This window comes from Orcinus orca, chromosome 9 (assembly GCF_937001465.1).
Source record: "Orcinus orca chromosome 9, mOrcOrc1.1, whole genome shotgun sequence".
In the NCBI taxonomy this organism is placed as follows: Eukaryota; Metazoa; Chordata; class Mammalia; order Artiodactyla; family Delphinidae; genus Orcinus; species Orcinus orca.
Genome location: NC_064567.1, coordinates 67252255 through 67267845, shown reverse-complemented (window position 1 = coordinate 67267845; position 15591 = coordinate 67252255). Strand labels below are relative to the sequence as shown.

Sequence of the window (15591 nt, the reverse complement as noted above, 5' to 3'; positions counted from 1 at the left end):
CTATGACAATAAATATTTATTTGCAGTGGAAGTACTAAGAGGCATATGCTCTACTGGCTGATAGAATATAGTAAGGGACAGAGTCTCCCCCTTCCCCAGTAAGTTTACCATCTAAAGAAGACAAACAAGACAAGACATGAAAATACATAGCGTTGGCGTTTAATTTGCGCTGCTTAGAAGTAGTTGGCTCCTGGTTTCAATTTCTTCTCTTGAAGTCACATACATATTTCATCCTCTGAATATTCTGGCAATGTATCCGGCTAAGAGCTATAAAGTGATTTAATTTGTTTTTTGGTAGAGCATTTTATGTCGGGGTAATGGATTTGTGCATCAGTGGCAGCCTGTAACATGGCTAAGTGTTCTGATTGACAGAACACCCACGTTCAGACTTGTTTATTTTTTGATAAGGAAAATGCCAGCTAACTTAGTCCATATGTGCTCTTCAACAAGAGAAGGCTTATTCACATGTAATGGACACTCATTTAAAAATAAAATGACAAGGCTTATGAGAACAGTAATACATATGAAAATTAAATTTTCTTTTCTCCTTTTCACTTAAAAATGTCTTTTTAAGCATTAATCTAATTATTTAAACTAATACTTAATGCTAACTTTATCAATATGTTTAAAAAAAATTAACCTCTTTAACTTTTAACATCAGGGTATCTTACTCTTATTTGAAGGAATAGAAATTTTAAAACATAGTAGTTTGGAAGCTATAGCAAAATTAAACAAATGTATAAAGCATTCCATTCACATAATAAAGATACTAGAAATCATATGACTTGAGCAGACCAGAACTGGATTCAGAAATTACTATAAAATCTATTTCTTAAGCTTTGGAAAAAAAACCCTGAAACACCATTGTCTTCTGATGTCCCCTCCATGGCACCTTCTGCAGAAGTGCTTTTGCTGAGAACTTGTTAGTTCTTTGTCAGGAAAATGAGGCTGAGCATTGTCAAGAACCATGAAGGGTCTGAGAGTTACCCTACTTGCAAGTGAACAAGTGAGCTTGCCACAGTTCCATGGGTGCTGGCAGAGGACATGAGTGCCTGGGTCAAAAACAAAAACTTGTTTACTCACAGCAAAGAAGCAATAGGAGGTTCACATCTGAGCTAGTTCTCCTGGCCCATAAAGTCTCTTAGGGGTGATGGAGAGAGGTCCAAGTAATTGCCTTGCACAGCATCAGAGCTCAGAACCCCTGGCTTGGGGAAACTAACTCTTTTATAATACGCAGTAAACAAACTTGCTAAACCTTTGCTTAGAAGGGAGAAATTATCTTTATTACACCGGACAGTAAGGAAACCTGCCCTCTGCACATCTCTGTTGTGCAAGGCTGTATGTTATTCAAACACCTTTGAAAAGATAACTTGGAGAAAAGGACAGTTCTTCTGCTTACGAAATGTGCAGAAATTCAAGAGACCCATGGAGAATTATCTCCCAGAAAGCATTTTCATTAATGTTTCATATTATGATGCAAATTGGACATTTCTGGTTCTAATGTAGGAATTAGTTACTGTGGATTCAATTGGGTACTTCAAATCTGGTGGTTTATCTCTTGATAGGGAATAGGAAAAAGTAGTTAGGAAGCATTATTATTAATATTTTATTATCCAGAGAAACAAAATGATCTGGACATGTTTATACTGTCTCACTACCACAGAATTTGTTTTAGTGCCCCAGCACATAATAGGTGCTCAAAAAAGTATTAGCTCAACGTGTTCTAAGAAGTATGGCAACTTGACTAACCTAAAAAACCATGACCTGCAGTGGTTTCTATAGAATACCAATAAATGATGTCTAAAATTAATCTGAGTTTGATATAGTTTGGTACATGATGTACAAGGACTACATGTTAATACAGAAAATGATGGCAATAAAAGTAATGATGTATAACTTCATTTAATATCTTCACCTCCTTGTAAGGAATCTTAAGCATCATATTATTTCATTTTACTTCAATGTATCTAATAGAGAATAGCTATTATAATATTATATAGAGTTTTACTTAGAAGAATAAATAATAATTACAGTCGTTTTGCTAAAATGTGAATTAATTGAACTCAAGGTTTTATTGTGGCAAATAATGGTAGAGACTTATAAATAAATACAGTAATATAGTTTTAATATTTTTGCCATCTTTCCATGAGATTAAAATCATTCATATTTTGTAAAAGAGAAGCAAAATAATAATTTAATTAGAGCCTTATAAAAGTTTATGTTTTTAAATTTTGTATTTGAGACATACAAAAATATATTAGCGTCAATTATAACATATAAGGAATCCCCCAACTGAAGCCTTAGAATATCATGAATAACTTACTTTTAAGTGTCATTCTTTCCCATCCCATCCCACCCTTCTACCTCCTTATAAGAGCTAACCACCATCATGAAATTTGCATATTCCTACCATTAAGCAAGGGTTAACATATTCTGTCAAGGTTTTAATCTCTCAGAATCTTCCACTCAAGAGTATTTTCTCTTCCTTTATTCACTGATTTGTTTATGGAGTAAAGTATACAGAGGTGAGGCAAACACGCCTCTGTTCTGAGGAGTTCTCAGTTTGGCGGACGGCTATGATGGTTGGGACCTGCTGTTGAACTGTTGATATTAGGCAAGAATTTGTGGGTTGCTATAGCATCCGATATTTGTTAGCAGGATCTCATTCCACTAGAGCACATGTGGTTTTCTAGACTCTGTGGCAATCTTGGAGAAAGTCAGAGATGAAATAACAGATTGTCTTCAAATGCTTCAGTCCAGCTCTGAATTTTATTGGCACTTACATATTCCACTGTTTACTTCATTAAGTGAAATCTTTTTCTCTTGCGTCCCGTGCAGAATGTGAAGGATGACGGACAGCATGTGTGGCGACTCAAGCACTTTAACAAACCTGCCTACTGCAATCTTTGCTTGAACATGCTGATCGGCGTGGGGAAGCAGGGCCTCTGCTGCTCCTGTGAGTATGTTTGCTTTGCCCGGATGTCATCACCTCTGGTGAGATGCGATTGATTTCGTGGAATAGTCCTATTTGTAGACGGAGTTAAGAAATCACCTGACCCTTCCCATACCTATGATGTATCTTTCCCTGAAGTATGTTTCTGAAGGTTTAGATCACTCTAGTTTTAACTTTCTTCAATTTTGGAAAACCTTCTTCTTGGAAAAGAAATAAGGACATTTCCCCATTCACTAGCCATTTTCTTTCCACTGTAGTTTAATTTATTCATGGTTCCCATTTCTTCTGGGAGTATTATGAAAATATCCATTGGTCTCTCATATTTATATCTTATGCATATTTGTCTTTTTTCCCTCCCTAAGTTATCGCTTTATTCACATTGTCTTCCTATAATGAGCTAATTCCTTTCAGTCTTTTAAAAATAATTGATTGATTATCAGTTTCCATTCAAACTAAGAAATCACAAGGAATACACACTAATCTTATACCTCAGGCACATGATTCTTAATTCTATAATGAAGAAAATCTAATATATGGTTAATGGATATTAGAACCCAAAGTGTTGCCAGTTCATGAATTGTGGCCATTATTTTTATTTCAGTACACTTATCTTTACAATATTTATTTTATTCTATGGCGTACTTTTTGGTAGTATACGTAACAATTTATAAAAGGCACTTAAGAAGTTTTAAATAAACAACATGTATACCTGAGGAACTTTTGCGTTCCCTGATGCCTCTGCTAAAACAGAGGGAGGGCTTCCCTGGTGGCGCAGTGGTTGAGAGTCCGCCTGCCGATGCAGGGGACACGGGTTCATGCCCCGGTCTGGGAAGATCCCACATGCCGCGGAGCGGCTGGGCCCGTGAGCCATGGCCGCTGAGCCTGTGCGTCCAGAGCCTGTGCTCCGCAACGGGAGAGGCCACAACAGTGCTCTCACTGTTGAGAGAGAGTCTCCCGTGTACCGCCAAAAAAAAAAAAACAGAGGGAATATTGAGTCCTCCTCACTAAAGTGTGACTTTGTCTTGGTCCAGCACGTTGTCCATCCACGCTCTTTTCTGCAGTGTATGGAGTTACTGAAATTGTCAAGTTTATTAGACATATCCCATTTTCGCGCATTTGTATTAAATCTAATTTTTTACCTGGCTTCCATATAATACATAATTTTCAGATATTATTTTTAGCTAACAGCTTCTTTGGTAGCATATTTGGGAGTTGACTTTCTCTCAGATGTTTTATTTTACATTAATAACCATATAGTAGGTACACTTTTAAGTGATTTCTTACGTGTTTAAGGATTTTAATAAAGTTACATAAAATTACCTCGCGCCGCTTTAGAGGGTAGTTTCTAGTGGCCACATTTAAAAGGCTGTTTATACCAGAACATTCTCCATGTACAAAGGAAGCAATTTGTTTTCAAAGTTTTATTATTTTTAAGGAAAATAATTTTTCATGGTACTGTCTATTGATGGGAGCTTATGAAACAAAATGGTAATTCTCAAATAACATGGGCAATATCATATAAGAGTGAGAACCTTGCTCACAAATTTTAACTGATTAGCGTGCAAATGTAACACTCAACATTATTGCCAATATGGAAGAGAAGAGAAACTGCATTTTCTTCCTCAGTGTTGCCAAAGGAAATCACAGAAGTGGTTGTTTGGGAATAGTTTTACTATATAAATATTATATTTTCATTCTAACTTCATGCAGTGGTCAATTTTTCTTTGTTATATTGAGAGAGCTGCTTGGTTGTTTTTTACTTAATTTTTATTCTATGTATTTATGCATTTAGAATTCTTAATTTGAAACCAGTGTTTTATTAAAGAATATCTGTATATGACCCTGAGTTATATTGAGAATCAAGCCATGAAGTAATTTAAAGATGCCAATAAAGTGTACGTGTTGGTTTTTTATATACATTATATGTTTTATATACACACACATATATGTTTGTACATGTGTTTCTATACATATTTGCAGATACATATAAAATTTTGCATATATATATATACAATATGCTGCCCAGCAAAGGTTGTTCCTTTTGGACAAACAGTGCCACGATGGCAATGAGGGATGAAGTTTAACTGAAGGCCTGGCATATGATGAAATCTATTCTCTGGAAATAGACTAATCAGCCATTTAAGGTTTAGATAAATCAATAGACAAAATAGCATAAACTCATGGGCTTTTATTCCCATGCCTGCCAGCTGCTCTCATGCCTATACTTTGTAAAATATAGATCTCTTCCTTCTAGCAAATGACACCAAGCCATTTGGCAGTCATCAATTTGTCTTTAGTATGTTTGTCATCTGGGAATTATTGTGAAAAATTTGAGTGAGGCCTGATTTAATTAAGCATTTCCTGCTATTGCCATGATAGAGGAGTCTTGGTTCTTCACATGCATAATATTTCCTGTACTAATTGGCCTTTTGTATTCCATGGTAAAAACAGTCGAGTTGGACTTTTCCTTGATGTGGCTGATTGGATTGATTAGGGAGCAGTGGCTATGAAACGAGCTTCTGTTAATGTCATTCTTTCTGTATAAAATTGCAATCAGGACCAGGATTAGCTCTGAATTTGCGTACATGTTTCCTTTCAGTTTGCAAGTACACAGTCCATGAGCGCTGCGTGGCTAGAGCACCTCCTTCTTGCATCAAGACTTACGTAAAGTCCAAGAAGAACACTGATGTAAGTGTGTGGCCATGCTTGCCTTTTGAGGGTGGTGTTTATGGATGCCTCCTCTTACCACGGTGCTTCTGTTGTGTTCTAGGTGATGCATCATTACTGGGTTGAAGGCAACTGCCCAACCAAGTGTGATAAGTGCCACAAAACGGTTAAATGTTACCAGGGCTTGACAGGACTGCATTGTGTTTGGTGTCAGATCACAGTGAGTAACATCGAAGGATAAATCTCTAGCATTCACTCACGATGAAGATGGTATATCCCATGTTCTCTGATGAGTCCTATCCTGGAAGGCCATCCTGAATTTTAGACTAAGTCCAAGTTAGCATAAATTCGTGGGGGCCTCTTATAGCATGTGTGGCTCCCAAAGGGATAAATGTCAAGGTCAGATTTGTCCTCATAGAATCGAGAATTTTAGAGCTAGTGACAACCTTAGAGATAATACTGTCGTAAGGTGTTCAATCTGTACTCCATGGAGTTCTAGGAGCTGCCAGGAAGGTAACCAGACACCATGGCTGTGGGTGGGCTGTGAGCCTGGGATACTGACCGGGTAGAGCTCAGCTATCCCTCTGCCCGAAAACACTTTTCTGGTAAAATTTTCTATTCTACGTGTTCTAAATTTATTCCAATCATAGAATCTATGGGCTTAAAAAGGGTAGCACAATGAATAATGTGGTACAAAGACTTAATTTTATAGTGAGGACACTAAGACCAAGAAAAATCTATGCAAATCATCAATGACCACATGACTAGGTAGAGATGCAGGTGGTCCATATTTTAGTTCTTGATGCTTCTAAGAACTCACTTACCCCTTCTTTACAACATGGTGTTGCCTTGCTCCTTTAGTTAAATCATAAATTGAGGGATAACAAATATGGATGTAAACGCTAGTCATTAATGGTATTGACAGTCGAGAAAGAAGAGATCACTTGGTCTTTCCCAGGAAATCTTAGCACTCTACCTAGTTTGCTTAATTGTCAAAGCTGCTTCAAGTAACTTCTGGAATAAATGCAGTTGTTAGATGGTACCTCTAGTGTTTCATGTTGTACTTCTGGAAATTAATTAGAACGCACATTTTTAAGAATAGCCATTTTTTACAATTTGGTCCAAAAACGTTTATGGGGCTGGGTTTTTTCCCCCATCGGATGTGTTTTCTTTTTACAGCTAGTGTATGAGTCATCTTGTTATAGGACAAATTACTGCTTTTGTGGAAATAAACTGGTAGGGAGCGTTGTTTCAGTTAAGCAGATACGTTTCTCTGTAGTGCCCCTCAACACCCCTCCCCAACACACACGCTATTTAAAATTTTTTCTTAAACACACACACACACATACACACAGGATAATGAGAAAAACAAACTGTGACTTGCATTTCAAAAGTACAATTAAGTACTTTTTAAAAATGAACACATTTTCTTCAATCATTTTCAGCTATTACTCGGTTAAATTATATTTACATTTGAAATTTCCTCAAGTATGAAAGACAGTTTTATTTTTTTGAAGTGTTTGGTTATTGTAATAAAGCATCTAACAATGTTTTAAATTACACATAGAAATTACTTAAACATGTTGAGTTCTCAGTTTTAAGAAGACCAAAACTATTTCATTTTTTAAAAAATTTGGGCCATTAAAAAATATTAGTTTTCTTTTTTTTTGTTGCTAAGCATCTATAAAAATATTTCGGTTTTATTTCTGATCTTATAGGAGCCCGTTCCTCTTACTTTCCCCATAAAGTGCATCTTTCATTAATTATATCTTTACTATAAGCTGAAGTTAGAGAATATCAGAGTTTATTTCTTCGTTGTATTTCAAGTTATTTTGCCATCCTTCATACTTTTTTTTTTTTTTTTTTTTTTTTGCTGTACGCGGGCCTCTCACCATTGTGGCCTCTCCCGTTGCGGAGCACAGGCTCGGGACGCGCAGGCTCAGCGGCCATGGCTCACGGGCCCAGCCGCTCCGCGGCACGTGGGATCTTCCCGGACCGGGGCACGAACCCGTGTCCCCTGCATCGGCAGGCGGACTCTCAACCACTGCCAGGGAAGCCCTCCTTCATACATTTCAAGTGTAATGTTTTAGATCTGTTATTTTCTTTCCTGTTTTTTTTGTGTGTGTGTGGTACGCGGGCCCCTCAATGTTGTGGCCTCTCCCGTTGCGGAGCACGGGCTCTGGACGCGCAGGCTCAGCGGCCATGGCTTACGGGCCCAGCCACTCTGCGGCATGTGGGATCTTTCCGGACCGGGGCACGAACCCGTGCCCCCTGCATCGGCAGGCGGACTCTCAACCACGGTGCCACCGGGGAAGATCCTCCTATTTTTATTTCTTGAAAAAAAACCAATGTGTTTAAAGTTAGAACACTCTAAAAATATGCATTGCTGGGCTTCCCCGGTGGCGCAGTGGTTAAGAATCTGCCTGCCAATGCAGAGGACATGGGTTTGATCCCTGGCCCGGGAAGATCCCACATGCCACGGAGCAACAAAGCCTGTGTGCTACAACTACTGAGCCTGTGCTCTAGAGCCCACGAGCAACAACTACTGAAACCGGCACACCACAACTACTGAAGCCCATGCACCTAGAGCCCGTGCTCCACCACAAGAGTAGCCATGACAATGAGAGGCCCACACACCGCAACGAAGAGTAGCCCCTTCTCGCCACAACTAGAGAAAGCCCACGCGCAGCAACAGAGACCCAGCACAGCCAAAAATAAAAATAAATAAATTTAAAGAAAATTAAATAAAACTATGCATTGCTACCTTTCCTAATAGAAAAGCTTTTGGAGATTTTAACTTTCTTTACTTGACTCCTCTTCTCCTTCCCCCATTTAATCTCTATGAGGTATATCTTCTGCCCTTTTCATTCTATGGGAATCATTCTCCTCAAAGTTACCATTGCTAACGGTCTTATTGATAATCAGGGCATCTTGAGATTTTTTTCTTGTTTTATATTCCATTTTGTTTTTCTTGTTTTCTTTCTTTTGTTTTAGTGGTTCCTCTCATCTGTGACTCCAAAATCTGTATTTCTAGCCCAGGCACTCTCCAGTTACATATTTATATTTGGTCTTGATCCTGTTCCTAGTGTTGTAAGAAATTAGGCCTTTCCTTTTATAGGAAAGAAGGTGCTACCTGTGGATAAACTCTGCTTTTTAAAATCTAAGGATTTCATATCTAATTCAGTTCAGACAGCATGTCCCTAACATCTTATTCTTAACAAAAGATCAGAGTGTACATGAAGATGACTCTTTGGTCACTACAGCAAAGCACAATATCAGCTGTAAATGTATTTAAATCCCGAGTTCTACTCAGGACACAGGCTAACCAGGGACCACTGAAGGGTGTAAGGCAGAGTCAGGGAAAAGTGGCTGCCCTCTTACTAAGCTCTCCCAAGACCTGAGGCTTCTGGCTAACTTTAGCCTGGTTTGCTGTAAACCATGATCTCCGGGGTTCCTGTGGGTGTTTGGTTTATGAAACAAGACTTGATATTTTTATATAAGTCCTCACGTATCCAGAAGAATATATATAGCCTTCTTAAAAATAACTTCAGCCTCTGTGCTGTTTTGGTTTTTAATGTTAAGCAATTATAAGACTATATCTATTAATTTATAGATTTTTTTTGCCTAGGTTAAACAGAGGATATTTACCTCTAAACATTTATGTATTTAGTATAATTATACTTTCTTCCTGAACTATTGTATGAAAATTTTAGTATAAAGTTGATCTGCTTTTGACTGACACACTACTGGTTGCCTTTAAACAAACTGAATCTACTTTCTTATGTCTTAATGCTTCCCAGAAGGTGCTATTAATATAGCAAAGAACTAGCAGAAGTTGCGATGGGATATGGCACCGTCAAAGCTGAGCTTTAGTAAGACCTATCTGAACGGAGTCCGTGAGGAATAGACTGCAGAGAGAAACAAAGATAACGAAACCTGGCTTCATTTCAGTGGTTTTCCAAATGCCATCACTTCCTTTGTACATATGACTTTTGGAAATGGCTTGAGTTTTAACTTAGTCATAAGTTAGACTGACCAGATTCTTAAGAATGTCTCTGTCCAACCAGTAAGATAGTAGCTGTACAATCTTGGGCCAAGTATGTAAAAAGCTTTGGCCAGCTTCCTAATTTGTAAAATGGATTTAATGATACCCATTTTGTAAGATTTTTGTAAGAATTAAATGGATTTTTTAAAAAAATGTATGTCATTGTGTTCAGGGAAGGCCCTATACCTACTAGTGCTTATGGAAGGACAATTATTATCATAGTGAAAACTAGCTAAAATGTCATGTGAGGGCACAAAACCCATCCCGTGGCTCACAGAGGGCACTCCATGAATGTTACTCATGCCACCTCTTACTCACTTCTGGAAGGGTCTGTAGTCGCCCAGTCTAAGAATAGCACCTGCATATTCTAAAAGCACCCAGAACCATGTGGTCCCGAATATCACTAAATCCTAGACTAAGCTGATTTATTTATATTCACTAAGAACAGCTATTCCAACTGTATTCTATGAGACATGGTAACATCAGGCTTGCAATCATTGGAAACAGAAGTCAATCTCTTTTATCCTTGTCTTTCACCTCTATTTCATATATCCAACCTATCTCTGAGACTTTAAGTTTTCCCCTTAAAATATCTCTCTCAGATTTGAGTTTTTTGTCTTCACCATTCACAGCCCACGTGCAGGCTCTTAGCACCTCTTAACTAGATTAGAGTCAGAAATCTTGGCTTATCTCCCTAACAGAAGGTACTTTTCCTATAACACAGGCTGCAAACCACCTCCAGAGTCATCTTCTGAAAATACTAGTTTGTTATCATATGCCACCTTCAGCAACCTATAATAGTCCTGTGATAATAAATGCAGCTCTCACCTCTTCCTACCTCAACCTGGTTTTTACTTCTCCAAATATCCGACCCAAACCTAAGCACATGACGTATATAGTAGTCCCCTGTATGCCCAGTCCCTGCTGTAGCCGAGCATGTCTGTTGACAGGCCTCTGGGAAAGCCATGCTTCCCCCCTATTTTGCTTACACTAGTATTGCCCTGAAGGCACCCACCTCAAATTTTGACTATACCTCAGGAATCAAATTAAGTTCCACAGTTTCCTTGAAATTTTCCTTGATAATAATGTTTGCCATTTTCTAAACACTTTCTAGGCTTTTATTCCACACCAAAGGAAAGACTGAACTGCTGTCCAGCAGTGTCACGTCTGCATGCTAGCGTCATCTACACTGTTAGACTACAATCTCACCCAGCTCTGGGTCCAGTATACACATTTTTCTTCTAATAACCCTAAATCTTGATGGAGTGCTGACTTTCGAGGAGGTCCTCGATAATTCACTTTCATGACTGATAACACTGTTCTTCTTACTGCTAAATGGTGAATTTTAAATGCATGATTTAAAATTTTTTTTAAATCATCCTGTAATACTCAAATCTGCATCAAATATACAAGTATGTGTAGACAAATGCTTAAAGATAAAAAAACCATTTTAGCACCCTTTTTTTATTCAGAACCTGTGGCTTCTTGGTATAATACTATTTGTCATTATGTAGATAGATTGTTAGGCTCTTAGAACTGGGTTTTATCTCCTTCTGTAAATCTAACCACTTAAAAAATAAAAACAGAAAAATCCTAAGTGAGAGCAGCATAAACTACCTTCTACCATTAGGCAACCATTTCCCCTGGGCTTTATAATTCAATCAGCCGGGCTGAATGTCATCATTGCTTCTCTCCTCCTCCCCTTGCTTACGTTCTCTGATTCTTAAGATCACACTGTTTATACCTGTTTATTTCTGCCATGAACATATTTTCTTGACATGTAAAACCTCTATTTAAAACATGTTATCGTTTGCTCCGGTTGTGGTAACATACCCGCGGTCAGGCAGGACTCGCAGGATGGGAGGATGATACATGTCATTTGAGCTTCGCAAACGAAAGCTTATACGATGACTGTGGATTATTGACTTCTGGTATCATGTAGGGCTGCTACTTCTTTTAAAATAGTAACTCCTTATTTCTGTTCCTGCCTTGCCCCTAGGTTCTTCATGACCATTTTTTGTTTTTTTAGATTCCATATATATGTGTTAGCATACAGTATTTGTTTTTCTCTTTCTGACTTCATTCTGTATGACAGAATAAAGACGCAGACCTACTAGAGAATGGACTTGAGGACACGGGGAGGGGAAAGGGTAAGCTGGGACAAAGTGAGAGAGTGGCATGGACATGTATACACTACCAAAGGTAAAATACATAGCTAGTGGGAAGCAGCCGCATAGCACAGGGAGATCAGCTCGGTGCTTTGTGACCAGCTGGGGGGGGTGGGATAGGGAGGGTGGGAGGGAGGGAGACAGAAGAGACAGTAGATATGGGGATATATGTGTACATATAGCTGATTCACTTTGTTATACAGCAGAAACTAACCATTGTAAAGCAATTATACTCCAATAAAGATGTTAAAAAATAAAAAAGTGAGGCAAATACCCCCCCCAAAATAAAAAAATAATAACTCCTAACAATAATGTTTAAAGGTTTCCGATGCCTTTAAAATAGAAAGGTTCATGCTTTAGCCAATGCCAGCATTAAGGCAGCACCCTGAAATGGCAAAATGTTAGAAAAAATGTATATAAACCAGCAAATGTGCCTCTAAATCTGGTCACTTCATTTTTCTGTAGGAAAATGATTTATTTCTTTTTTGACTCCAAATTCTTATGAAAATTTTTTTTTCTATTTTTCTCCCTTTTGACTTCTTAGATTACATTGCTTTCTTCTCAATACAATGCCTTCACTCTTTTCTCAACTCCATCCAGTAAACACACACACACACACACACATCATTCACACATTTTCTTTTTCTTCCTAAATTGAGACAGCTGTTTTCAATAAACATAGACCTGGCTCTAAATTAGGTGCTATTGGAAATTGTCATAAACTCTGAAATTATTTCCAAGTATTTAATTCACTTCCAGGAATAGCTGGTTTATATTTTATGAATTTCCTAGGTAAGGGACTGATTCCCTTAACATGAATGGACGTTTCTGTACATATAATAAAATAACGACCTGAGATTTTTATGCCTTACTCTTTAAAAATGCAGAGGTAAATGTGAACAAAAATAAAAACACTTTTAAAAAGGTAACGATTTCCTTTCTCTGGGGCTTCACTGGCCATTTCATTTAAGAGGCAGGATTCATCAGTGTTCTAGTTTATTTCTCTTCTTGAGGAGGCTTTTTCTGTTTTGCTGATTTGGGATTTGGGTTATCTTTAAGACAATTGTCAGACTTCAGTATCTTACTGACACTGAGAAGGACTCAGCTGTCCTGTGTCTTTTTCTGTAAAATGTCGTGGTGACCAGTGTAAGCAACTTGTTTTTATTGCTGGTTATATTCACTTTTTTTTCCTTTTTACAGTTTTATTGAAAAATAACATACATGCAGAAAAGTATAAATATCTTAAGGGTAGAGCTCAATGAGTTTTCCACAAATGAGCACCCTGTGTAGCCACCACCTAATCAAGAAACAGAACATAACCCGTTTTGGGGTAGTTTTGGGGGAAAGTACCTTTTAAATTCTATTATATGGTTTCTATTTTGTTGATATTTGCTCTTTTTTAAAAAAGAGACTTTATGCAGAAGTTTTAGTTTCACAGCAAAAATGAGGTTCACTTTTAATCTTGATAAATAGTCCTGGGAACTGTAAGCATTTTCTCATTGGCTTTCACGTTTTATATTTTGTCCTCAAGTATGTCTCTGAGCAGTATGATAAATGCACTAGACCTGCTATACACATGTGCAATGATTAGTATTTTCCAACATAGTGTCCTCTGGTTTGACACTCCTGGTTGTAAATAATCTCATGATGTTGATGGACATCCAACTATAACAGCTGCCAGACTCCAGTGTTCATAAAAGTATAAGGCACCTTGCACATTATTAGTTAATACAGACTTCTTGGGGAGGAGAATTTTCTTGCACTGCGTCTCCCTGTTTCACTGATGATGATATGGTTACTGACCACCTTGTAGACCCTGCTATATGCCTATGTTCTTGCAAGACTCTGCCTTGCAGCTGCCTAGACAAAACTTGGGAATATGGACCATGTGACAATCAAACTGGACAATGCCATGCTGGTTTTATTTAGCTCTGCAGAGAGCAGTATTTCATAGGACCATTTGCTGGTACCTATGCTCTGAAACCCTCCAACCTCAATACGAAGAGTTACCCTTTACACACACATTCTGTTTGGCTTATCAACTGTGTGATTCTACCTGAGTCCTCAGTTCCTTTTTTTCCCCCCTGCTGGGAAACTAGCCTAAATGCCAAAAAGCTGTCATTAAATTCATGTTATCTTTGTTATCTTTCCTTACATCTGGTAACCCTCAAATAACTGTATAGAGAGGTTAGTCATCCCTTATCATATCAGTTGTAGATTGTTAGAAACACATGGTATGGAGGCATGGAGGAGGCTGAGGCCCTGAGCTTATGTACCTGTGGTCAGTGCCCTGCATCTCTGTCCTTCAGAGTTGCATGTAAAGCTTCACTAACTGCAGTCAAGAGTGAAAATCAGTACTTTCTCAATGTGTACAGACAGAATTTTTTTCTTACATCTCTTCGTAGAGCCTTGCATCCTTGGCTGTCCTTGGTGTCCCTTGGCCTGTGGCTCCATCACCAAATCTCTGCCTCCGTTGTCACATGGCTTTCTTCCCTTCATATCTGTCTCCTTATGTCCAGATTTCTCTCTTCTTATAAGGACACCAGTCATTGGATTAGGACCCAGCCTAATTCAGTATAACTTCAACTGAACTTGAATACATCTACAAAGATATTTCCAAATGAGTTCATATTCACAAGTACTAGGATTTAGGAAATCACTTGGGGAAAGACCAATTTAACCTGTAACACTTGGTAATCTATTGGTTTAAATCCAAAATTTCAGGGCCATGATTTATTCTAAGAAAATTAAGTCCAATAAATTAATATATTTAAACCAGTCACTGATTTTGTTTGGAGGAAACTTTGCATTTGCCAAGTGAGTGTCTGTTAATTTATTCCTATTTTGCATGTGACTTCAACTGCTTCTTTATCTTCAATACCTCCTGCCTCTTGACAAAGATCAGCAATGCCTGATAAGATTAAACCACTTTTTCAAAAGGAGTTTACATCCACGGAGAAGCAGAACTGCTAATTATTGATGAATGTGTAAAGATACTTTTATTTCATGTAATGTGGCCTAGTGTGAGTTAATTACTGTGCAGGTAGCCTTAACTCCAAGGCAGGACGTGACAGATGTTTTAGATTCAAGGACGACAGAAATACCCCTTCAATAGTGGTGAGCTATACTATCGCTAACAGTAGATCAACACCATTAGACTCCTATGGTTGGTTGTTAATTAACTGTTACAAAGGTAGGTTTGTTGCGGAAATTAATTAATGTAATCATGACGTAAACGGGGTGGTTTTGGATTCAAAACTGAAAAATGAAGCAGCTCCTTTTTGGTTTTGAACAAGACATTATTTTATTAATATGTATCATTTTTCTAAAGTATGGATATTTATATTAAACTGATAGGGAGTGGAGGGCAGATATACCCCTAGATGCCTTTAAACAACTACTACTTTAGCAATTCTGTATGGTTCCAATAAGAATTATCATCTCAATTTTTTAAAAAATCACTATTTAATATACTATGTTATAACACCTTAATTTAAACTTGTGACAAGGTTGATAAAAATATCAGCTTAGATTTTTACATGTAGAAAAGGAAATAACATGTTACATGATTATACACATACTTAATGTAGAGCTGATAAATATAAATTTTTATAATCATAATCGTCTTCTTATATTTATATCCTGCTCCTACTGAGATGAATCTCTGGTTACATTTACATATTGAATTAGAAAGTTAAAACTAATGATGGGATCAATTATGCCCCATACTGAGCTGTGCACTTTGGAATGACTTTGAG

The 15591-nt window shown here is 37.7% G+C and overlaps 1 protein-coding gene across 8 annotated transcripts in view; it reads left to right on the top strand.

Moving 5' to 3' along the window:
• The window catches only part of DGKB (diacylglycerol kinase beta), a 703399-nt gene that overhangs the window by 205576 nt on the left and 482232 nt on the right, over nt 1-15591 (top strand). For all 8 annotated transcript variants that reach the window (XR_007479225.1, XM_049714819.1, XM_004263483.3 and 5 more), the window contains 3 exons: nt 2839-2956; nt 5553-5641; nt 5724-5840. Coding sequence is in view for 7 of the 8 variants with exons in the window: in XM_049714819.1 (XP_049570776.1) it covers nt 2839-2956; nt 5553-5641; nt 5724-5840 (324 nt within the window). In the remaining variant the exon portion in view is untranslated. The remainder of the gene's footprint in view (nt 1-2838; nt 2957-5552; nt 5642-5723; nt 5841-15591) is intronic.